General features: G+C 30.0%; 5 protein-coding genes across 6 annotated transcripts; 2 read left to right on the top strand and 3 right to left on the bottom strand.

Moving 5' to 3' along the window:
- Nucleotides 1-674: 674 nt before the first annotated feature.
- Nucleotides 675-2,149, bottom strand: LOC17893369 (probable E3 ubiquitin-protein ligase RHY1A). 2 transcript variants are annotated; one of them, XM_006298554.2, is made up of 3 exons: nt 1,880-2,149; nt 1,691-1,803; nt 675-992 (listed from the first exon to the last, which is right to left on the bottom strand). In XM_006298554.2, exons 1-3 carry the CDS (start codon nt 2,063-2,065, stop codon nt 707-709), a joined length of 585 nt encoding a protein of 194 aa, XP_006298616.1. In that variant the 5' UTR covers nt 2,066-2,149; the 3' UTR covers nt 675-706. The 2 variants fall into 2 exon arrangements, with proteins under 2 accessions (XP_006298616.1, XP_023641789.1); XM_023786021.1 differs by having other exon boundaries at nt 826-997.
- A 6,517-nt stretch (nt 2,150-8,666) lies between these two features.
- LOC17890899 (thioredoxin M3, chloroplastic) lies at nt 8,667-10,401 on the top strand. Its single transcript, XM_006298496.2, has 2 exons — nt 8,667-8,948; nt 9,844-10,401. The coding sequence occupies exons 1-2, from the start codon at nt 8,741-8,743 to the stop codon at nt 10,161-10,163; spliced, it is 528 nt and encodes a 175-aa protein (XP_006298558.2). The 5' UTR covers nt 8,667-8,740; the 3' UTR covers nt 10,164-10,401.
- Nucleotides 10,402-11,083: 682 nt separating this feature from the next.
- LOC17890770 lies at nt 11,084-13,506 on the top strand. The gene is made up of 2 exons (XM_006297479.2): nt 11,084-11,255; nt 11,420-13,506. Exon 2 carries the CDS (start codon nt 11,429-11,431, stop codon nt 12,884-12,886), a length of 1,458 nt encoding a protein of 485 aa, XP_006297541.1. The 5' UTR covers nt 11,084-11,255; nt 11,420-11,428; the 3' UTR covers nt 12,887-13,506.
- A 983-nt stretch (nt 13,507-14,489) lies between these two features.
- Nucleotides 14,490-15,518, bottom strand: LOC17891308 (defensin-like protein 144). The gene is made up of 2 exons (XM_006299743.1): nt 15,458-15,518; nt 14,490-14,692 (listed from the first exon to the last, which is right to left on the bottom strand). Exons 1-2 carry the CDS (start codon nt 15,516-15,518, stop codon nt 14,490-14,492), a joined length of 264 nt encoding a protein of 87 aa, XP_006299805.1.
- Nucleotides 15,519-18,171: 2,653 nt separating this feature from the next.
- On the bottom strand, nt 18,172-20,152 carry LOC17892569 (UDP-glycosyltransferase 73B4). Its single transcript, XM_006297491.2, has 2 exons — nt 19,073-20,152; nt 18,172-18,957 (listed from the first exon to the last, which is right to left on the bottom strand). The coding sequence occupies exons 1-2, from the start codon at nt 20,055-20,057 to the stop codon at nt 18,494-18,496; spliced, it is 1,449 nt and encodes a 482-aa protein (XP_006297553.1). The 5' UTR covers nt 20,058-20,152; the 3' UTR covers nt 18,172-18,493.
- Between the last annotated feature and the right edge of the window lie 2,793 nt (nt 20,153-22,945).

Here is a 22,945-nt window from a genome sequence, read left to right as displayed (position 1 = left end):
GTTCCGAATACTCGAAAATTTACGAATCGAAGCAAATAGCAAAATCAACTATTCGGTCGAGGCGAAGCGAATATTCGTTTCGTGCCCACGGCTAGTTTGCAATGAGTCATGTGCCCATTTATTTTCCAAAATCAACCATTTTTTTTCTACTGGAATCCTGAAGTTAGTAACATGTTAGAGTTGCTGGTTTTTGATTCATTGATGGATATTGATGGGTTTATTTCTTCTACTGAACTAGAGTTGTTTTATTTTTATGGCTGGTTTAATTGATTTATTTCCGCTGGTTATCGTAGAATTAATTCAGTATGGTTAGTTAATAGGTATAAGACTATAAATTAACGAATTAAGAAAAATGGATCGTCCCATTGTTTTACATATTTCTACTCTCTCGAAGTGACAGTTGGCACACGACACGGTGTTTTGTGGATGAACTTAAAAGTTTTGAAGTCAAAACACGAATGAACAAACCAACCTAAAAATCATAAAATCGAATGTCTAATTTCTAGAGTTTAACCCTTAAAAAAAGAATTCTGATCAGTATTGCAAAGTTCTAGTTGGGAAACCAAGGGAATTAATAGATTCATAGGCTAAATGATTGATATGTCAAGTTATGATATTTTGATTAGACACGTGAGAGTTTTCCCATTAGAAATATTTTTTTTTTAAAACTAAGATTAGCCATAAACAAGACCTAGAAATATGAAATTTAATTCCAAATATCGGTTCTACAATAAGGGCAATACACATTGGTGTCTAACCAAGGCAATAAGCATACATAGTGAAACTTATGAGCACATGGTAAGTGTACCAATGTCTCACCCTTCTTGAACTGGTCTAAACATATAGCACAGTCTTGTTGTTCCCTTACTCGCCACTTGAACCATTCCATCAACCTTCCTCGGCTCTTCTTCAACCCGACCACTTCGGTCAGTAACTCCCCATGAAGTTTACCTTTGATCCCTTTGTAATTTCCTTTGTCTTTACCATTTTGCCTGAACTTAAAAATGGAAAACAAATTTCAAAAGAGAGTAATGTCAAGTTTTTCTTGGAAGCTGCCTAGTAGTTTCCGGGAAGTTTCCCACTATAGAAAACAAACAAACACACACGCAACTTAACAAAACACACTTGCTAAAATGCGCCAAATAGACCCAACGTGGGGCTAACACTTTTAAAGAGAAATTTTTTTAATAATTGTCCGACAAAAGACGATCTCACAATTATATGCTCATGTGATACCACATGTTTTAGAATGGGATTTTTATGAAAAATACAAATTTTATGAATGTATAATTTTTTAAATAAAATTTTATGAATTTACTATTTTAAAACATTTAAAAACCGTTTTTTTGGGTTAAAATATGTACTTTATAGTAAAATACTAAAACCTAAAGATAATTAGAACCAACGAAATCCAAAACATAACGAGTAAAACGTATGTTTAATCGCATTTTCGTAATCTGAAAAATGGCAAAAATTCATAAGATTTTACTAAAAATGGCAAAACCAAAAAATTTGGCTAGATAAAAGGGACTATTCGTAATTAATTCTTTTAGAATTAGAGAGTACAATACACATCATCATGTGTCCTTATCATGAAAATTACGAGAGTGGCTTTTGAATCTTCTAACGGCGCATTTTAAGGTGATTTACTTGAGTTTACTATCATACGCCATTTTGTACTAAACCGAACCTTGTGCGCGGGATTCTCAGCCGTTCGTTCAGCCTTTGCTTCGCCTCTTTGGCTGCTCCGTCGAGTTTCTCGTCGCTGTCTTCTCCATAAGACTTGCTCCTAAAACTTCTCTCCTATACCATTTTATAAACTCAAAGATTCTAATATTTCTCCTCAAGAAATGTTTTTATAAACTATATATGTTATTACCGAGAAGGAGACATGTGCTTGGTGGCTTTCATTATTGGTAGTGTAAAGAGAGAACGATGGTCGCCGCGTCCACACGTGTCCTACTGCCGCAGCCACGGCAGCCGCGTTGGAAGATTCGATCGGAGGAGCACCGCCGTGGAAACGTCGCCTCCTTGCGCACTCAACTCCGGGAAGCATACCAGCCATAGCTTTTGTGGTTGTGTTTTTAGTTTTTGCCTCAAAATAGAGAGAGAGGGAGCTAGAGAGAAAAAAAATGAGCGAGAGCTACTACTAATATTTATATTTGTATATTACTAATAATTGAGGAAAAGCAATATAAAGATGGGTTAATTAGGTCGACACCTTTGGTTTTTAATTAGATAACACTATAATTTTACTTTTGTCTATCTTTTTACGTATTGATGGTATTACAAACTATAATTAACGGGTTCGTAAAATTGCAACTTAGATGTGATAGGCTTGTCATTGTTTAATAGTTAATACTATGAGAAGGTGCTAAAATTTATATAAATAATGTTGGAATATATTATATGTTATAAAAATAAATAGCACTTAAATTTTCTATCAACAGATTAATTCTATGAGAATTGCAAAATAAATAAATAAATAAATAAATAAATCACTATATGTCTAGATGGAAGTTAGGTGCATATGATTTAAGTGTTTATGTTTGCTTTGTGTGTTCCCATTTAATCAATTGCTTTAAATCATATTTTAATCCTTATATTTGATAGGCTTGTCCTTGATTAATATTAAATAACTAATGTTGAGAACTTTTTTTTAATGTTGAGATTTTTTTATTATTTTTTATTTCAAATAACACCTGAAATTACATTGTAAAATCATCTTTTATAAGGATAATTGCAAGAGAAACAAATTTAGATGGAGTTAAGTGGATGTGATTTAAGTGTACGTTTTATTTCATGTTGTATTCCATGTATTTATTTTAGGAGTAAATTGTATAATTAACAAGTTATGTTAAATAAAATAAAAGAATTTATGAGATAGAGAAAATGGATTAAAAACCATACCAAAAATGAATAAAAAAGTTGATAAAAATACTCCTACATATACTTTTCTTTTGCCTGACACAGTGCCAATTTGTTCTTTTTGTTATTATTGGTACTTGACATGATAATATATGATACACTAGTATTTTGTAGAAATAACTAATTATTTATACGTTATTTCATTATTCATACTATATTTGTTTTAGTATTCAAACTTGTAAGATTTTCCTACTATTGATGGATGATTATGTGGTGCAAAGGAACATATAAATGTGCTATATTCCATTTGTAAACATATAAATAGCATATTATGGATAATAATGATGTTTTATAAAATTTCTAAAAACATGTTAATTTTCAATTATTAAATACTATATTCATATTAATAAAGATTCTGATAGAAGTTATTTTTTAAGATTTATAGTTTATAAATATAAAATACTAAAATTAAGTAATCATATTTTTTGTTTTTGAATATATGAAATCAATAAAAATGATTGCATAAAATAAAATAAATATATAATATTTTAATACAGGTAAATAGTGTGAGCATGGCAGAATAAGTTAAGAAAAATGCAAATTACTGTCTATTTTTAAGTAAGAAAGAATATGCAACTACATGTTTTCTTTCCTTTTGATATGTTTGGTATAAAACGTTAAAATCGTTTTGCGTTTACGAGAAAATCCAATAGTAGTAAACTTACAATAAAACTTTTTAAAATAGATATATCATCTCTATGGAATTATTAAATAAGAAATTTAAGTGGTATGGCATACTAAATAATTTGAATTTAATATAAAAAATTAGTTGATGATGTATATTGCATCTTTTCAAAATTAGACTGTTTTCTAAATTATTCTACCAAAATTTATAGAAGTTACTAATTACTAAATAGTCTTGTAATATTGTTATTGAGTTTGTGTAGAGTATTATTTAGTACAGAATTTTAAATTTTCCAAACAAATAATATCTGATATGAAGTTTTAGACCACATAAATTATATATGGTGACTGCATTTGAAAGAATAAATTAGATCCAATGTGCAAAATATGTATGTGGACCAAGAAAAGGACTAAACGAAGCTCGCGGCAAATTATGATACACACAACACAGCCCATGCATTTGTCCATATCTAGACGTCTCTTCAATGTTTTTGTTTATATATAGCAATAATTTTTTAACTACAACAATTTTTTTTTTGTTTTTTTAATGTCTCAATGTTACTTTTTCAAAAAAAAAAAAAACATATTATACCATATTATCACCTTAAACTAGAATTTACCCCGTAGTACACCACAGATCCATGTTTTTAATAAATTATTAAAATAAGTTAATTAGTGTAATGATCTTGATTAAATTTTTTTAGTTAATATAAATATTATGGTGTCATATATATGTTCTTTTTATTTACCAAATTTATACTATAGTGAATTTTCTTATTAGTTATAATATTATAACTATAATAGATGGGCTACAAAAAAAATGTTATGAATTTGACTTATTTTTATTGCATCCAAGATATTAAGTTCAAAATAAAGGGTGGAAAAAATTATTCTTAACATACGCATAATGTTTCAAATCATTTTGTGCGATATGCGATGTCACTAAAATAATCTTGGTTTGACTATGGTTTTTGACCCAGCGTTAAACTCAAGATCCTTTCACCTTTTGATGGGTTTTCAAATCACCAACAAAACTATTAAATGGAATGTGAGTTTTAGTAACCATAATAGTGCTTTTCAAATTATACATTCACGAGTAAAAGAATATAATGTAATAAAAGAAAAATTAAAATAATAATTTCTTTTGTACTCCATTTGAACTATCATCTAAAATTTTCTAATTAAAAGCTTGAAGTTTATGATACTTCTTGATCTTGAACAAATTCTTGATCTTGAATATTTTTCAAAACTTACATAAATATATTAATACTTGTTTAAATCTAGATCGTTCAATAAGGAAAAAATTACGTACATCATGCTCCTGAGTAAATAATGCATATATTCTTTCTTATTAAAATAATATAAAATTTAATAAGTATTCTATACTCTAATATTGTTAATGCTGTATCTTTTTTTGTTTTTGTTAATGCTGTATCTAATCAAAAGATCCTTTTACTACATCATATGATAAAAAAAAAGAAGTTATTATATATAAAATTCTAACTTAACAATTTTTTTAAAAGTAATTTAGATAAATTTTTTAGTTTGTAAGATATTACAAGGAAAACATTTTAATATTGACTTACACAAATTATAAGTTTATATGGAATAATACAAATTTGTAGCCATGTATCCAAACAACCTTTACAATCAATTTTTTCTATAAACATTGAAAATAAATTAGAAATATTCATATTTTTTTTCCAATATTCTACATTGGCTAAAATTTATTTAATAATGATTCAAGGTCATCTCTATATTAGTAAAAGAGAAGTACAAAAAACTCTTTCGGGTCGGGTTAAATAAAAAAATTATCCGGAAACTGAAATTGGATCTTTTTAATCGGATATTTCTATGGGTTCGGGTTAGATCCATTTCCTAATTTTTTTCTTAATACATTGCCGAATGTTATGCTATACTATATCGTTCATAATCGTCATTAATTTGTCATTAATTATTAAATTGTAACATTTATGGCAACGCTAATTAAAATATTAGACTAACATATTCCTAATTTTATGTTTTGCATTTGTTACGGGATTTTATGTTTACAAAATATCCAATTACGGGATTATAAGTTGAAAGAATATACAATAATTTGATTACAATCTTCAAACATTTGTTAAAAAAGTTAATTAATTTTTTCAAGAGCGTCGAGAAAACTAAACTATCCATATATACGTAGATCAAATCATAAAATTATTCTAATTAACTTTTCCCACTTAATCACGTATAATTATTTAAAGAATATTGCCTGAATATTCTTTACCAAACCAAACCTAAATTAACGCAGTAACCCTTCTCCTATATAAGGATTGTAGTCGAAAGTCTTTATTCAACATTCAAGAAAACCATTCTTCTCCATCTTAATTATTTCCCTATGGCAATGGCTACTGATTCAGAAGTTTTTCCATTTTTGCTTCTCATTACGTCTTCTAACAACACTTTAATTTCTATCCTTTCTAAGGTACTTGGACAATGGAGTATCATTGAGAATTTCATGTTGACTAAGGCAATGAAAAAATTCAGAGCAACCAATCGAATTTCATGTTTATCGCATGTGTCTTATGAACATATCTTCTATTGTTCCATGTATAGATTCAAAGCAAACATCGAATAAGATTTACTTTTTTCAAAAATACAATTCTTATGAAAACCGTGTAAACATTATTCACTAAACTTTAAAAATGAAAGTTTCGAGATATCATCGAAACGATTTTGGGAAAAAACCATGGAAGGAAATCGGTTGTTCATCTAGATTTAGGAAAATTAAGAACATTCACTGTGTATGCGTTGATTACTTTGTTTCTTTTGTGAGATAATTAATTTTCCCTACGTGTATTGCTGGTGAGACATTTAAAATGGACTCTTTATACCATCCTCAATGCAAATCCTTAACCTAAGATTTGTGAAGAAGAATCCTAGCCCTTTTTGTTTGGATTTCGAAATATTATTAACAACACTTAAACAATACTTACACCATCCTCATTGCATGGATTCTTACCTTTAAGATTTGTGAAAAAAAATACTTGTATATCATTAGAAGACCGTTTACTAAGTGCAAATTAAAAAAATTAGTAAAAATTATTTCATTAATCTAACAAATATTATTACCCAATATTACTACACAAACTTAAAAAAGCACAATTCATATTTTTTTCTTAAAGAAAAATAAACAAACATTGACATATAATAACATACCAGTTAATTTTTTGAAAAAGAAACTAAAACTAAAAAAATCACAAAATATATTTTAAAATAAGTACCCATCAAAATTTTAACTATTTGGATTAACGAACACGAAATTAATACCCCCACTCCCAATTGCAACTGATTAACTGTTACTTTTGAATTATCATTACAAATTATCAATAAAACCGGAAAACCCTAATTTTAGTAAAATATTTTTCTTATGAAAAAAATTCAAATCGAAACGTTTCCCCCGCGCTGTAGCGCGGGTCCGATTCTAGTATTATAAATAAAATTGAATTGACTCTAAATTTGAGTGGGATAAAAGTTTAACATAGCGAACACCTAAATTGAATCTAAATGCGAGTGAGATAAAATTTTAACTTAACAAGCATCCCAATTTAAAAGGTTGTATCAGTTTAATTGAGGAGAAGTTATTACTAATGCACTTTCCATGATACTATTTTGCAAAAATATCATTTTTGATCATTTTTGTTTTTGTCATCTCTTAATTTAACGACAATTTTACTCATAGCTGAAAATTATTTAAGTCAACAAAATAAAAAATTGAATTATTCCTGCAACAGCTTTTTCTGCCAAAATCTTTTTTCGCGGGGAAACTGTTCTCGGAATTAAAAAAAAAATTACAAGGTTTTTTAAAGGATTTACAAGAGTTCTTGAATGGTTTTCAAAACTTTTGAATGGTTTTAAAAAAATTTACAAGGGTCTATAAATAGTTTTAGAAGTTTACAAGGGTTTTTAAAAGGTTTGTAAAAGATTTAAAATGGTTTTTAAAGAGGTTTAGAAGTTTATAAGGATTTTAAAGGGTTTACAAGGGTTTTTAAAAATATACAAGGATTTAAAATGGTTCTGAAAATATTTACAAGGGTTTTAAATGTTTTTTAAAGTGATTTACAAAAGTTTTTAAATAGTTTTTGAAGTTTAAAATGACTTTTAAAGAGTTTACAAGGGGTTTTAAATGGTTTTTTAAGTGGTTTTGAAAGATTTACAAGTATTTTTAATAGAATTTTATTAGATTTTTAAAGAAATTTTTTTAAAGGATTTTTAAGTGTTTATAAAAGGTGTGAAATGATTTAGCACGGTTATAAAGGTTTTTAAAGGGGTTTACAAGTGTTTACAAAAGTTATAAAATGACTTATAAATGTTTTAAAAGGTTTACTAGATTTTTTAAAGGTTTGGATAACTTTTAAAAGATTTACAAGGGATTTTAAAGGATATTCTAAGAGTTCTAAAATTTTTACAACGTTTTTAAAAGGTTTTTCTAAAGAATTGCGGAAAATTATGGATGAAAATTATAGCTTTAAATTTTTTTGTCATAAATTTTTGGCAGAGATTTTAACGAAAGAAATATTTCTTTTGTTTGAAGGAATATTTTTTTTTCATCATGAGTTCTAGTAAATGAGTATAATTTAGTTATTTTATACCTAAAAGACGGTATTTGAAAATAGATAACAAATGAGGGTATTTTTACATCTAAAAATTATTTTTGCAAATACCCCTTAATGCAGTTATATTAATAAATTTTAAAATTTTAATAAGTTATATGAAGATAAGCATTTAAACCTATAAAAATATTAAAATACAACATACCATATTATTACGCATGACGGGTTATATGACGAAATGAAGTTGTATTGACAGTTTGACACTAATGTATAATTTTAAAAAATCATTAATACCACTAATAAATAGGAAAGAAGAGTTGATTTAGTTATGATTATGTAAAAAAAATGATCTCAGCTATAAGTTTTAGTTGATTGTTGTATTCAATTGGTTACCAATCTAATGTTGTTGATTCTGGTTTAAATCGGTTAAACCGAGTTTTTCTTCTAATAATTGAATTGAGCTGTCATTATTATTTGTAGTTAATAAAATAATTATCATGACAAGTGTAAAAAGTTCAGTGTACCCTTTCTCTCTCATCAGATCTGAAGAAATTGAGATTTCACTCTTCTCTTCTTCTCAAATCAACTCTTCAATGGCGTCTTCTTCTTCTTCTTCTTCTTCCACTATATGCTTCAAATCCACACGCATCAACTCAGCTCGATCTACTTCTTCTCCGTCGCGTCTTTTCCCAGTCACCAGCTTCTCCCCTCGATCTCTCCTTCTCTCCCAGAGACGATCTCTCTTATCTTCTTCTAACTCTCGCTTTCGTCTCTCGCCTCTCTACGCCCGTGATTCTCGAGGTACGTATATATATACTGATTACTTCATGTTTCGATAGTTTGATATTTCAGTACGGGTCAATGAATTGTGAGTATTTGTGTGGTTCTTTGATCTCACTTGGCTAAGTAGAAATTGGGGAATCTTTCAATCGAATGCTCTTGGGAAATTTTCAGTTTCTTGATCGTGATCATAAATTTAGTTCTTCTTTATGCTGATTTGGTATGAGTTCTGTGAGATTTGAGATATCTGCAAAGGTCAGGGAGTTAAAGAAATAGAATAAGAACTGTGTGAAGATCTTGCAGGTTTAGATTATAGAAAGCTTTGTAGGAGCTTTGGTATTTATTTGTCAAAGTTCATTTGATATATGTGACAATGAAATAGGGTGGAGAATAAAGTAAATCTGTGAACAAAGGTCAAGAATTCACCTGTGATTGAGAAAGAATGTAGTGGGGTAAGAATAGTGTGAAGATTGTGCAGGTTGAGATTATCGAAAGGCACTTTAAAGCGTGTTGGAAACTGTATTCGGTATGGTCGCAGGCTCGAAGATCATATTTTATAAGTGGATATGAATTGAAATCACTGGAGTTGTATTGAATGTTTATCTCTAACCATTTAGTTTGGTGGAAAAGTGAGTAAGTAATGCATGTATGACCTGTGGTTCCAAATGCTTTTACTAAACAGTTTTTACATTGTTCTCTTCTGGTTGTATGGCTTGATACAACTCTAATTTACTTTCATAGCTTAGAATAAAAGCCAACGAAAGATTGACTAGTAGTCTAGTAGATGCTTAGGTTGACATGCTGCTTTAAGTTCTTTGTGTTAGCTATCCTCTTGTTGTGTTGATTCTTAGTGTGACAAGTTTGGAAATTCTGACATCTCGTTTTTTTTTGTTTGTTCTGGTTTTACTATGTGCAGCAGCTGAAGTTACACAACGATCATGGGAAGACTCAGTCCTGCAAAGCGAAACGCCCGTGCTAGTAGAATTCTACACGAGTTGGTGCGGTCCATGTCGGATGGTCCACAGGATAATAGACGAAATAGCTGGGGACTATGCCGGAAAACTAAACTGCTATATCCTGAATGCAGACAGTGACTTGTCGGTGGCTGAAGAGTACGAGATCAAAGCTGTGCCAGTAGTTCTGGTCTTCAAGAACGGGGAGAAACGAGAGTCAATCATGGGTACAATGCCTAAAGAGTTTTACATTTCCGCCATCGAAAGAGTCTTGAACTCATGAAGAAGGTAACATCGTTGATGTAGAAACTCTTCACTACCACTTTGATCCAAAGATATTGTTGGGAGATTGAAAAATCGCTCCGTTTCGATATGATTAATATCTCATTGAGACTCTTATCTTTTGTTTGTTTCTTCTTTTATACTCTGTGAAATGTGAATATAACTGTTGGGTTTGTGGAAAGATGAATCAAGAACAAGAACTATTGTGAATACATATATCTTCCTTCTTCTGTTGATGATCTTATAGTAATCTAAATAATATGTTGTTATTTATTACTTTAGGGTATAAAATTATAACTAAGTAATACTAATAATTTTGGATATAATTTTATTATATTGGATTTTTGGATTATAATATCAGTTTTTGGTTTGGTTAGTATTTTTTGGATATGAAAATTTAATTTCAGTAGACTTTTTTTTGTAATGAGTACTCCCTCCGTTTTTAATTAGTTGTCAAATTAATAAAATAATTAAAGTTTCTATTTTAAAATATATTTTCTACTTTTTATTATTACCCAAAACGTTAAATAAGTGAAATAAAGTTAGGAATTTTTACGAAACATTTGCATCGAAAATCTAAAACGATAACTATTTTGAAACAAAATTTGAACTTCAGAGTGATAACTAATTCTAAGACGGAGAAAAGGTATTTAAATTTTTTTCGGGGTTTAAGCCTTAGGAGATATTAAAATGGATTTTTAATATATTACATTTTAAACTAAAATATTTAAATGAACTTCATATATGTTATTTTTTTTTTTTGGAACACTAACTTCATATATATGTTCTATTTTAGTAATGTTCTGCAACTTTTTTCCTGTAAAAAATCAAAAACATTTATTATTGAATATCTTTTTTGGGTGGAGACGGCAAACAAATTAGTTTCACCGACTCTCTTCGCTTAATAACGCTAACCAAAAAAAAACTTTTGTAGACGAACCAAAAAAAATCCCAAAATCCGCCATTTTCGTATATTTCAGTTTCTTCCGCCGGAGAAGAAAGATTTCAAGAGAATCAAACTATCAGCAAATCCCATCTTCGAATCCTTTACGCTCTTCGAGATCCGTGTCTCTCCTCCTCCCCCTTGAATCAGGTAATGACGAAATCATTAGCTTCTGCTTTATTCTCTTCATCGCAAAATTCTCAATTCCATAGAGCTTCGTTTCGTAATCATCACGTAGCTTAAAAAATCATAATCCAGAAGAAACCCTAATCGAGTGAATTTGGGGGTTTTTTGTGTTTGTTTTAAATTTCTAGGAACCTTTGATGATACAAAAAGCTATGTCAAGTTATTATTGTAATCCATCAGCAGCAATAGTCTCTGTTGATTCTTCAGAACAAAGGATGAACTATTCATCAGATTTGAACATGATTGCAAACCAAAGACGTTCCGTTACAGATGGTCCCGTGGCTGTACTCTGGGACATTGAGAATTGTCCTGTTCCTAGCGATGTGCGTCCTGAAGATGTAGCTAGTAACATAAGAATGGCTATTGAGTTGCATCCTGTGATATCTGGTCCGGTTGTTACGTTCTCGGCTTACGGGGATTTCAATGGGTTCCCTCGTCGGGTTAGAGAAGGGTGTCAAAGAACTGGTGTGAAGCTTGTTGATGTACCTAACGGGAGGAAAGATGCGTCTGATAAGGCGATTCTTATTGATATGTTCTTGTTTGTTCTTGATAATAAGCCGCCTTCGACTATTGTTTTGATATCAGGAGATGTTGATTTTGCGCCTGCGCTTCATATATTGGGTCAGCGTGGGTATACTGTGATTCTTGTTATACCTTCTGGTGTTTATGTGAATTCTGCTTTGTCTAGTGGTGGTAGGTTTGTTTGGGACTGGCATAGTATTGTTCACGGTGAAGGTTTTGTTCCGGTGCCTAAACCTCGTGTTGTGCCGTATCTGATGGGATGTAATGTTAATGATAATAGTCATTTGGATGGTATGAATGAAGATGAAACGATTCTTTATAGAGGTAGCTGTTGTAGTAATGCTAGAGAATCCTCTGTCATGGTCTCGCAGTTTCAGAATGAGTGTAGTGGTAGTGTGATGTCGTGTTGGCCATCAAATTTGAGGGAAAGTCTTGTTTGTCCTCCTCCTGGTCAACTTGAGTCCACCATGTGGGTAGCTCCGGGAGATTTAAACGGTTTGAAGGGACAACTTGTGAAGCTGCTAGAGCTTTCAGGTGGGTGTATTCCTCTCATGCGTATTCCTTCTGAGTACCAAAGAAATTTCAGCAAACCGTTGTTTGTATCGGACTATGGTGTGGCTAAGCTTGTGGATCTGTTCAAAAAGATGGGTGATGTGATTACAGTGGATGGTAAAGGCAACAAGAGAATTGTTTATCTGCGCAACTCCAAACCGAATGTAATCTCTCCCTCTTCCCCTGTAGTTCTACTTAGAAGAGAGAAGAAAGGAAAAGAGCCTAATGAGGAAATGACCTATAGAGGAGTCTCCTCTGATGACTTGTCAGATACGGGCTCGGTTCACAGCGAGAGGAATCTGGAAGAGTTCAAAGTCGAGCTTCAAGACATTTTGGTGAGCTATTGTTGTCGTGTACAGCTGGATTGTTTTGAGGCGATATACAAGCTAAGGTACAAGAGGCCATTAGACTATAAAAAGATGGGCGTGAATCACTTGGAGCAGCTCTTTGACAAGGTCAAGGATGTTGTTGCCATCTATGAAGATCCTGCTACAGGGAGCAAACTCATCGGGGCGTTTTAGAGGATCCCATATAAAATCAGACAATGCGTCTTATGAGCCGCTTCCATTCGTTCTCTATCGTTGAGTACTTGGGTATAAGCAATGTAAGCTCCTTGCCTAGAAGCTCTCAGTATGATTAATATGCTCTCTACTCTTTCCTCAGGGCAAAATGTTTACACAGAAGCGTTGTTGATTCTGCATTGCAAAGCATGTCACTTCTGATACTTTCGATAAATTGGAAAGCAAGAATTCAGTATGCGGTAACGAGTCAGATTGTGCGTTTTGTGAGCCGTTTTCGAAGCGCTCTCTCGATGGGAATAAGCCAATATTGTTGTATAAGCTCTCTTCCCTTTCATTAGGATAAAATGTTTTACGGAACCTTTGATTCTGCATTGTAAGCATTTCAGTACTGTTTTATGTCTTGAGAATTTGGAAACGACGAACTTAGTAAGATGTAAAAGGCATGTCAATGTTATCTCTCAACCATAAGTTTATAAACAGTTAGAGAGGATTCATGTTAATATGGGAACTATTCCCAAGTTACTAGATACAAGGAGGCTACATGCGTCATGTTTGATTTATTCCTTTCGTTGTTTGAACTTTTGTAAGAGCTCTATATAAACACTTTTGAGGTTTCTACACGCTTGTGTCTTTGTGTTTGGTTAGTCTTTGTTGTGTTCTTTATCGTGTGGATTCCATTTCCCCCTTTGTCTAAAGATTCAGCCAAGTGTTTTGCAATTAAAGCTCTTTATAAACTAGGCACGAGGCATAAAGCGAATATTCGATTGTAGGCCTAGGCAAAAAGTCCGGAACCGAAAATCTGAACCGGAATTGATCCAAAAATTAGATCCAAACCCGAACCTGAAATTTTATTTATTAGATCCTAAACTCTTCTAGCCAAAAATCTGAATCCGAACCCGATCCGAATCCGAACCCGAAAATGTCCGCAATATAAATGTATATAAATAATTTATGACCCGAATACCTAAATTATTTATTTGAATATCCGAATTTATACCCAAAAAAACTATTTTTACCCGAAACATTCGGGTATTTCCCCGAAAACCCGGACATTTACCCGAAAATTCTTGGGTAATCGGGATAATTTTCAGGTATTTGTATACCCGAAATTTTTTGGGTTTTTAGCGGTTATGAAATCTTTTACGGTTTTACCCGAACCCGAATGGACCCAAACCGAAACGAAACCAAATTTTTATATTTATCCTATTAGATCCTAAACTCTTCCACCCGAGAAACCCGAACCCGAGTACATGAATGCCCAGGGCTGTTCAATTGAAATATTTGTGATTCGCTTCGTCTCGACCGAATATTTGATGTAATATTTGTTATGTTTCAGAAACTTCTAAATATCCGAAATTTCGAATATCCAATTCTTTTTGTGATAGCCAAATAATTCGCTTTAGTCCATCAAAAATATTTTTTTCATAACTATTTCTAAATAATAAGTTAGAATAATAGATATAAAATTGAGATTTTAGTTTACAAAATTACACAGACATAAAATGACATATTTTGTGAAACAATGTATAAACAAAAAACGGATAATACATAGATGTTCTATTAAAAATATGATTTGAGTTTTGTTGTAAAAACTGATAAAACATCAAAGGCGTGGTGGTCTGCGTGGGCGTCTGCAAACAAAGCACATACACTGGTTAAAATTGTTTCCTTGACATCTACCTGTTCCTTTGTACTTCTTGTGACAAGAAGAATCACAATCTTTAGAAACACATTTCCCATTGGCTCCTACTGCTATAGGCAATGAACATTGTCCATTTGGTCGTTGATTCTCCCATGCTTCAGATACTGTTATATTCAAAACATAGTATATATGAGTAATTTTTATATAATTTTTATATATAAAAAATAGACATATATACCGTATCACTGTTAAGTTTATCAATTTCGGATAAATATAACCAAAAATCATCAGATATCCGGTGTCAAATTCAGGTTTCGGATATATCCGAATTATCCCAACCCGACAGCATCTAATCCGAATCCAACCCGAAATTATAAAATATCCGATCGGGTTCTATATCTCTACATCCAAACATCCGAAAATCCGAACCCAACCCCGAACGGAAATCCGAATGCCCAAGGCTAAATTTGCTCGTTTGAGTTAATTTTATTAAAATTATGGACAATTTTACACTAGAAGTGCATAAATATATATGAAACATAAAATAATATATATTTATAAAATAACATATATCGATACAGTTTGAAGCGAAAGGAAAAATTGATGATAAATAAATAAATAAATAGCAATGAAATTATTGTAGATCAATTCAGATCACAATGATTTTTTGCAATATATTAAGAAATGAAAGAAGGGAATGAATGAAGTCATGAACAAAACAGTCAGAGGAAACCATTCTTCTAAATATATATTTTCTAAATACAGTTTTGACATAGAATAGTTAAACTCGATATAATCAAATTTGTGACATATATATGATATATTGTAAACTTTAATAAGATATATCACTATGTATATATATGTAATCAATTTCTCATAAGACGGATAAATCGAATACATTATAATATTTTCCATATGAATATACAAACCTGATATACAAATGATGAAGATAGTTAAAATAGCAAACAAGAGTTGAAAGTAATTCCTCATATCTGAAATTATCAAAATGAATTGGTGTTGTTTTAAAAATTTAAAACGAAAGAACAAAGAACAAACATATATGAAATATGAATTAGTTAAATATAGATGATCTCAGTTTTAAAAGGTCTAATCTTAGCTATTTACCTCTTTTAGTTCCTATTGAAGGGGTTCTTATTTTACATATAGTACTTCCTCATTTTTGCTCATCTGATATGTAAGAGCTCTAGACTCGTTCTTTTTTTCTTTGTGATTAAGAAATTATAAATTTTAATATAAATAAAACAATGAAATTTAATTAAAAAATTGAGATAAATTTATATTGTTGGATACAAATTATTCTAATATTATTTAATACATATAGTAGCTAATCAAATAATTGAGTTTTAGTTTTACCTTAAAAAATTTCCATTTATATATTAATTTTTCTTGTGTCCTAGATTCTAAAAATAAAATTGGTTTTTGAAGAATACACTTTTTAACTGACATTTTAATACCAAAAAAAAAAAAAAAAACAAGTAAACGAGATAGCATGAGTTTGGAACTACAAAATTAAATAGGTGAAATTTAGAAATTTACTAAAATAGTAGTTTTGTAAATAAAAATATGCTGGAATTTCTTTTATCCAAAGTCATATATTGCTTATCAAATATGGTGAAAGTATAGTTTTAAAATTGTAGTTGATAACATCTTATATTGCTGTCAAAAATAAATTAAAAACCTCTTATTATTATGTCGGATAGATATGTCACATGAGACATTGATTCATTTGACTATATATATCTTATCTATCTAAAAATACTTATATTAACGTTTGGATAATATGTTATGCACTTTCACTAATCATACAATTGGTAATACAAACTTGAGGAATATTAATTATCAATTATAGGTAAAAAGTGAATTTTGAATTTTGAAGGTAACACAATACTTTATTATAAGTCTTCAATTATTAAACATATGTTATGATTTTTTATTATCAATATTAAAAACATTAATTAGCCTCTGCAAACTAAGCATAAGCACTCATTTTTTTCCTCTGGAGTACATCGACCACCACCTTTATGCTTCTTGTGACACAAAGACTTGCAATCTTTGGGAACACATATCCCACTTGATCCAACTGGTAGAGGCAATACACATTGTACATTAACCATCGTGCAAGATACTGTTATATATAAAAGATAACCTATGAGTTTCTATATTAAAAAATAGAAAATGCTATTTTACATCTTGTAAGAGTATATGTTTCAGAAATTTTGCTTCTATTTATAAGTATATAAAATAAAAATAAAATTTCTGGAAAATTCTCTTAAATACCATTAAAATGATTTTTTTTTTCAGAAATACCATTATATGAAGTTTATAAATACCATTAGAATACAATTTATTTGCAATAATACCACAAAACTAAAACCTTAATTTTTTTACCTTTCCAAAATAATTTATAAATCTTCTACTCCTAAAAACTATACCGTAAATGTAAATAGTCAACGCAAACATAAAAACAATCTACATCTTCAAAAATATTCAACTTTTATGAGTATAGTATTTTTGGAAAAATAAAACCTTTGTGGTATTTTTGGAAAAATAAAATAAAAGTTCGTATCCAATGGTATTTCTCTTTTTTTTTTCCTTGAAGACTATCTTTTATGCTTCAAAGTAAGCTATAGCATATATATATTAATGAATCATAAAATACAGCATGATATATTTAATTATGTATGCAGCTTGAGGAAAAATAAAACTATAACAATAATTTCAAATAAAAGGCTATAAAAATATTGCAAATCAGTTCATATCACGATAGTTCTTCATAAGATATTAAAAGATACATATTTAAAAGTGTAGGAATGAACCAAACATTTTTAAATAAACTGATAAATGACACTTTTGTGGATTACTAAAATAAAGTTGTGACACATATGTTATGTAACATAGAATTTTTTCTTTTAATAAATATATCATGATAAATATAACCAAGTTCTTTTTAAACGGGTAAATCTATATAATAAAATAATTGTTTAGAAACCTAAACCTAGTACAATGAAGACAATTAGAACGGTGAACGAGAGTTAAAAAACTTTCCTCATAATTAATACTACATCAGTACACGTGCGTGCTCTAACACATGTTATATTTTGTTTTATACATATTTTTAAAACAAAGTTCTCTACTTTTTTTAAACGGATAAATCTATATAATTAAATAATTGTTTAGAAACCTAGTCCTAGTACAATGAAGACAATTAGAGCAGTGAAAGAGAGTTGAAAAAAATTCCTCATAATCAATATGATAGATATGAATTTAACGGTATTTTAGGAAAGTAGAAATAAGGAACAATGTATCCTTTACATTCAAGCATTTATATATGAAATAGTTGAATGTAGATTATCTCACATTCAAAAATTCTAATTTAGACTATCCACCTATTGTAATTCCGATCGAACAGGATCTAATTTTACACATTCCATATTTTTCTCTTTACCATTTTAAATTATTCTTCAATTTAATTATAATTTTAAAGAAAATCCATTACAAATTTAAGTTACATGACATATCTAATTTAATATATATTTTTATATCCATACTTATATTATTTAATAAAAATATTGGATAATCAAAGAATATATATTGATTTTGGCCATGAAAGATGCAGTTGATATTATGTTAGACATTTTCATGGATTAGATTTCACTTCGGCTCTATTGACAAAGATTAGAACAAAGTGCACAGCCCAAAAGGTTTCCAAACGAACCACAAGACTAGACAAACTTATGTTTTTTTGAATAACTAAGACGTTCTAGGCCGAAACCTATACATCCCTTAGATCCGAAATAAGAGCATGTTATATGATCTCGTCCCAAGCGCTACTCGAACCAGCGACCCCTAAGTTTTTGCCAGAAATCTTACCAATTGATCTATTAGCACTTGGTTAGACAAACTTAATTCACATCAATACAACACTAAACATGTTCTATTTTTATTTACTTTCGACCATTCAACTCTTCCATAAACTTGGTAACATCACTATAAGAAGACCCTCCTTCCTCTACAGCGGCTTTAGCCATCTCGCCTAGCTTCTTAGCCCTTATCCGTCTTTCTTCTGCCTCTTCTCCAACTAAAACTTCCTTCACTGCTTTCTCCACTTCCTCTCTACTAATCAACTTTCCTTTTTTCACCAACTCGGTTGCTCCTACGTTCACTCCTATTCTCAACACTTTTGTCAATTGCTTCTCGTTGTAGAACTGTTCCGCCCCCATTGGCCAAGTCACCATAGGCAGCCCCGCGGCAATGCCCTCCATAGTCGAGTTCCATCCACAATGTGTCACAAATCCTCCAATTGCTTTGTGGTCAAGTATCAACACTTGTGGTGCCCATCCACGTATTATCATTCCTTTTCCTTTAGTCCTCTCCTCAAACCCTTTAGGCAACCACTCTTCACTTTCACCTGTCACACCAATACCAAGTCATAATTGTTATGAGAAGTCTACAAAGTAATATATATATAAAGTACATAAACCAATCTACTCGTTGTTATGGTGTTAACATTTAAGAAAACATACCTTGGTTTTCATTTTTACTAACCACCCAGATGAAGTTTTGTCCAGAGCCTTCAAGACCGAAAGCGATTTCTAACAGCTGTTCGTTGGTGAAGCTAGCTCGGCTGCCAAAGGACAAGTAAACTACTGAACCTTGTGTCTTAGAGTCAAGCCATTTGAGGCATTCTTGCTCATCAATGTTAGCCTTTTTCCCTCTTCCAGCTTTCTCAGCAAGCTCTCTGTTGGATAGCGAAAGGGGACCGATGTGCCAAGTTCTTTTCGCCACAAAACTACGGTAAAAATCAACATAAGTAGATTCCAGCTCGTAAAAGCTATTCACCAAAACACCATAGCTACTAATCTCTGACTCCCTGACCTCTTTCCAAAAATTTCCGAATGGAGTTTCTTCGTCGACAACAACATTTGCTTGGTCTGTTGTGATTACTATATCCCCGGGGAGACCAGGGATTACAAAAGGAGTTGAACTCGTAGCGACTTTCTTGTGTGGCTTATGAATCCTCATGTTATACGAACAACACAAGGCAAAGAAAGATGTGCCGTGGAACACAAGTCTTGGAACACCAAACTTCTCAGCAGATTCTGTCGCCCAGGGGAAGAACATATCGGCGACAAGAGCACTTGGTTTGGTTGTTTCAATGAAACTCTCCAACTGCTGTTTCATATACTTAATAGAGAAAAGAAACTTGAAGAACAAGTCACCTGAGTCAGATTCTTTGTATGAGTTGATGAAGTCAACGTTCTCGCATCCTTCAGGCAATCCAAGCTCTACACAAGGAAAATCGAAGATCTTGATTCCGATTTCGAGATCAGGGTTTTGAACTTTGAATGCTTCAATAGGTTTCTCCAAGATCTTAGCATTGATTGGAGTTGTGAGAAGAGTTGATTTGGCTCCTCTGCTCGCAAAAAGCTTGGCCATGTCTAGAGTTGGAATCATGTGGCCATGAGCCATGAAAGGGAAGAACAAAATATGAGTTCTCTCTCTGTTCATGTTTGGTTGTAGGATGAAGATAGAAACTCAAAAGAAAACAGAACAAGAATGGAAATTTTTTACTGCAAATTTAAGAAGTGAACTGTGTTAAGTGATCAGACAGAACAAAGAGTGTTTCCAGTTTCCGACATATCGACTTAATATATATACAGACACAAGAAGATCAAGATTAATTAATTGACAAATATCAGAATCTCACGTCTTTGCATACGTCATCTTTTATGTCTTTTGTGTTCGGCATCTTAGGTTCTGAGTCATCTTTGGTAGGCTATGGAGTCGGGAATGGAGTCGGCACATTTGTTGTGTCTCGTAGAAGCAAACTTTGACTTCTCACTTAGCTATGAGTAGTGAGCAAGCCTTGATTATTGCTTTTTATAATACCACAAAATCTCTATAAATTAATAATTTTAGTAACTTAGGATTAGGATTATGATAAAAAAAAAATTTGGTATTGAAACTTTTTTTTGGTTTTAAGCTTATAATAACTAATCGTATTAATAATGTTCAATAAAGCGATAGGCGGTATATAAGTGCAACCGGCTCCTAAAATATTTAATAGAGACTTAGATTATTTTAGGCAGTTTAGACATTTATAACATATTATATGTATAATAAATATAAATATAAATTATGTAAAAATATATGCTAGAGAAATGAAATTAATAAATCATAAATAAATATTAGGATTTATCCCGTGGTACACTACGGATCCATAATTTAATATATTTGTTTGTTGATCATTTTCGTATTTGGTTTATATAGTCTAGTTTTATATGTGTTTATATCATTTTCATTTTATATAATTTTATGAATTTTTTTTATAAGTAGATCCGTAGATATATCTGGTAAACCCATGGTACACCGCGGGACGATTTTGTTGTAAGAAATATTATATTTTAACTAACCCGTAAAAGATTTTAAATATAGACAACCCGTAAGAATAGAATAATCATATTTATGTAAACTCAAACACGTTCAATCATATTTATGTACAATATTATTATATTTTAAATATTTTAGAGTTAACATAATAATAATACTTTTGTAGTGCTTAAATATTTTTAATATTATAAATATTCTATAAAACTTAAATTAAATATTATAATTTGCAGCTTTTAAAAGTTTTAATATTTATAATATTTTAAATTTTTTTAAAAATTAAAAGCTATAATATTTTGAAACTTTTTAAAAGTTTTATTTTTCTTAAATAAAGAACCGGATTAAACTGAATAAAATATTTAAGTTTGGATACATGAGAAATCAAATTTCATGCTCATTTTTATTTGTGAACATATTAGTCATATCTATAATGGTTTTGAACTATTATCTAAATTTTTCTACCTTATGTAGACGTTGTACATATATTTTCTCCTTTATCGATTGAGTTATATAGGTCCGTTTTCAAAAAATTTAATTGCAAAATGTGTGGAAAAAAATTTGTATTTTTATAATAAATATATTTTTATGTAATAATATAAATTAAAAAAAAATAAGATTATATAAATTTATTGGAGAGAGATTCGATTTATTAGAGATTAAATTTTAGGAAAAATTTTTGATGCAATATATATTTGTTTCCAGTTTTGCGATTTGCTTGTGACTTAATTACAAATTTTACTTTTAAGTTTTGTTATTTGTTCAAATGGCAAGGTTTTAATTATGAAAATATTGCAAACTAAAAGGTTATAACACAAAATAGATTTTAGTACAAAATATACTTCAAAAGTGTTAAGATAGATCATAAGAAAAATAAATTATTTAATTTTTGTCAACAACATGTAAACGTTTATAGATGTAAAACTTTTACAACATTTAAATATAAAAAACTAAAAATTACAAAAATGTAGCCTATCTCATGTAATTTTAGGTAGTTTAGGCATTGGTTGAGCGTCTAACACCTGTAGACGACCGCCTATATCGCTGATGAAAAGACTAATTTATAGTATAAATTGATTTTTATTAATTGATTTAGTTTTATTTAATTCTCAAACTTTTAAAAATATGAAATGAAATAATTTGTTTTGAAATAAAACTAATTTTTTGGATATTATAAAAAGATTAAGTTATTGGACATAAAAAGTTTAATATTTAGAATATTTTTTGCCAGGTAATAAAAAAGAGTAATAAGAAAATCATTAATAAAGATTCTTTCTCGTAAAGCGTCTTTAATGAATGCACTGAATCAAACTTTTTATACACCACCTCCTTGGTTGGGTAATTTCTATTATGTTTTTAAAGTAATATATTTAAGTCTAATAAAAGTTTAAAGTTGTTAAAAAAAATGAGGTCACTTATACAAATACTGTACATAAATCTAAGTTCATGATTTGTGACCTCAGTTGTATACTTGAGCCGCATATACGACTATCAAAATGAAAATTATGTATATTCAGAATTTGAAAATTTACATAAGTTATTAGGTTTTTACAGTTTTTTATGGAGGATACTATAATTAATAACTAATAAGAGAAATTTGAAACAAAACATAATAATCTATATATATAAAGTTAACTTTTTCTCTCTTCTCCTTAAGCCACATCATCATCCACCTCATTTTATTATTTAATTTTAAAAATTAATTATACCATTTTATCATTTAATTTTAATATTTAAACCTATGTAAATAAGTTTTTTCCAAAATGAATATGAAAGGTCTTTTTATATATTATATATTATAAAACTAAAAAAGATAATTGATTAAGAGTTAAAAAAACTTACTAATTATCGATTATACTAACAAATATAATGTATAATATAAACCCCACATCATCATTCATCTTAATTTTTTACATTGATTTAGAATTACAACACTTTAGTTTTTAATTTCTTTTCTACCTCATAACTTAGCTTTTATTTTATTTTTATATTCAATAGTGGTTTTAAGAAAA

This window comes from Capsella rubella, unplaced genomic scaffold, assembly GCF_000375325.1.
Source record: "Capsella rubella cultivar Monte Gargano unplaced genomic scaffold, Caprub1_0 scaffold_3, whole genome shotgun sequence".
NCBI classification, from domain to species: domain Eukaryota; kingdom Viridiplantae; phylum Streptophyta; class Magnoliopsida; order Brassicales; family Brassicaceae; genus Capsella; species Capsella rubella.
This window is presented reverse-complemented; position numbering and strand designations above follow the sequence as displayed.

Coding starts and splice junctions, on each gene's coding strand:
- LOC17893369 (XM_006298554.2), bottom strand. CDS start 2,065: ATGGCTGGTATGCTTCCCGGAGTTGAGTGCGCAAGGAGGCGACGTTTC. Junction 1,804..1,879: donor AAGCACATGTCTCCTTCTCG/GTAATAACATAT, acceptor AAAATGGTATAG/GAGAGAAGTTTTAGGAGCAA. Junction 993..1,690: donor CTGAGAATCCCGCGCACAAG/GTTCGGTTTAGT, acceptor TTTTAAGTTCAG/GCAAAATGGTAAAGACAAAG.
- LOC17890899 (XM_006298496.2), top strand. CDS start 8,741: ATGGCGTCTTCTTCTTCTTCTTCTTCTTCCACTATATGCTTCAAATCC. Junction 8,949..9,843: donor CTACGCCCGTGATTCTCGAG/GTACGTATATAT, acceptor TACTATGTGCAG/CAGCTGAAGTTACACAACGA.
- LOC17890770 (XM_006297479.2), top strand. CDS start 11,429: ATGATACAAAAAGCTATGTCAAGTTATTATTGTAATCCATCAGCAGCA.
- LOC17891308 (XM_006299743.1), bottom strand. CDS start 15,518: ATGAGGAATTACTTTCAACTCTTGTTTGCTATTTTAACTATCTTCATC. Junction 14,693..15,457: donor CTTCATCATTTGTATATCAG/GTTTGTATATTC, acceptor TGAATATAACAG/TATCTGAAGCATGGGAGAAT.
- LOC17892569 (XM_006297491.2), bottom strand. CDS start 20,057: ATGAACAGAGAGAGAACTCATATTTTGTTCTTCCCTTTCATGGCTCAT. Junction 18,958..19,072: donor TAGTAAAAATGAAAACCAAG/GTATGTTTTCTT, acceptor TTGGTGTGACAG/GTGAAAGTGAAGAGTGGTTG.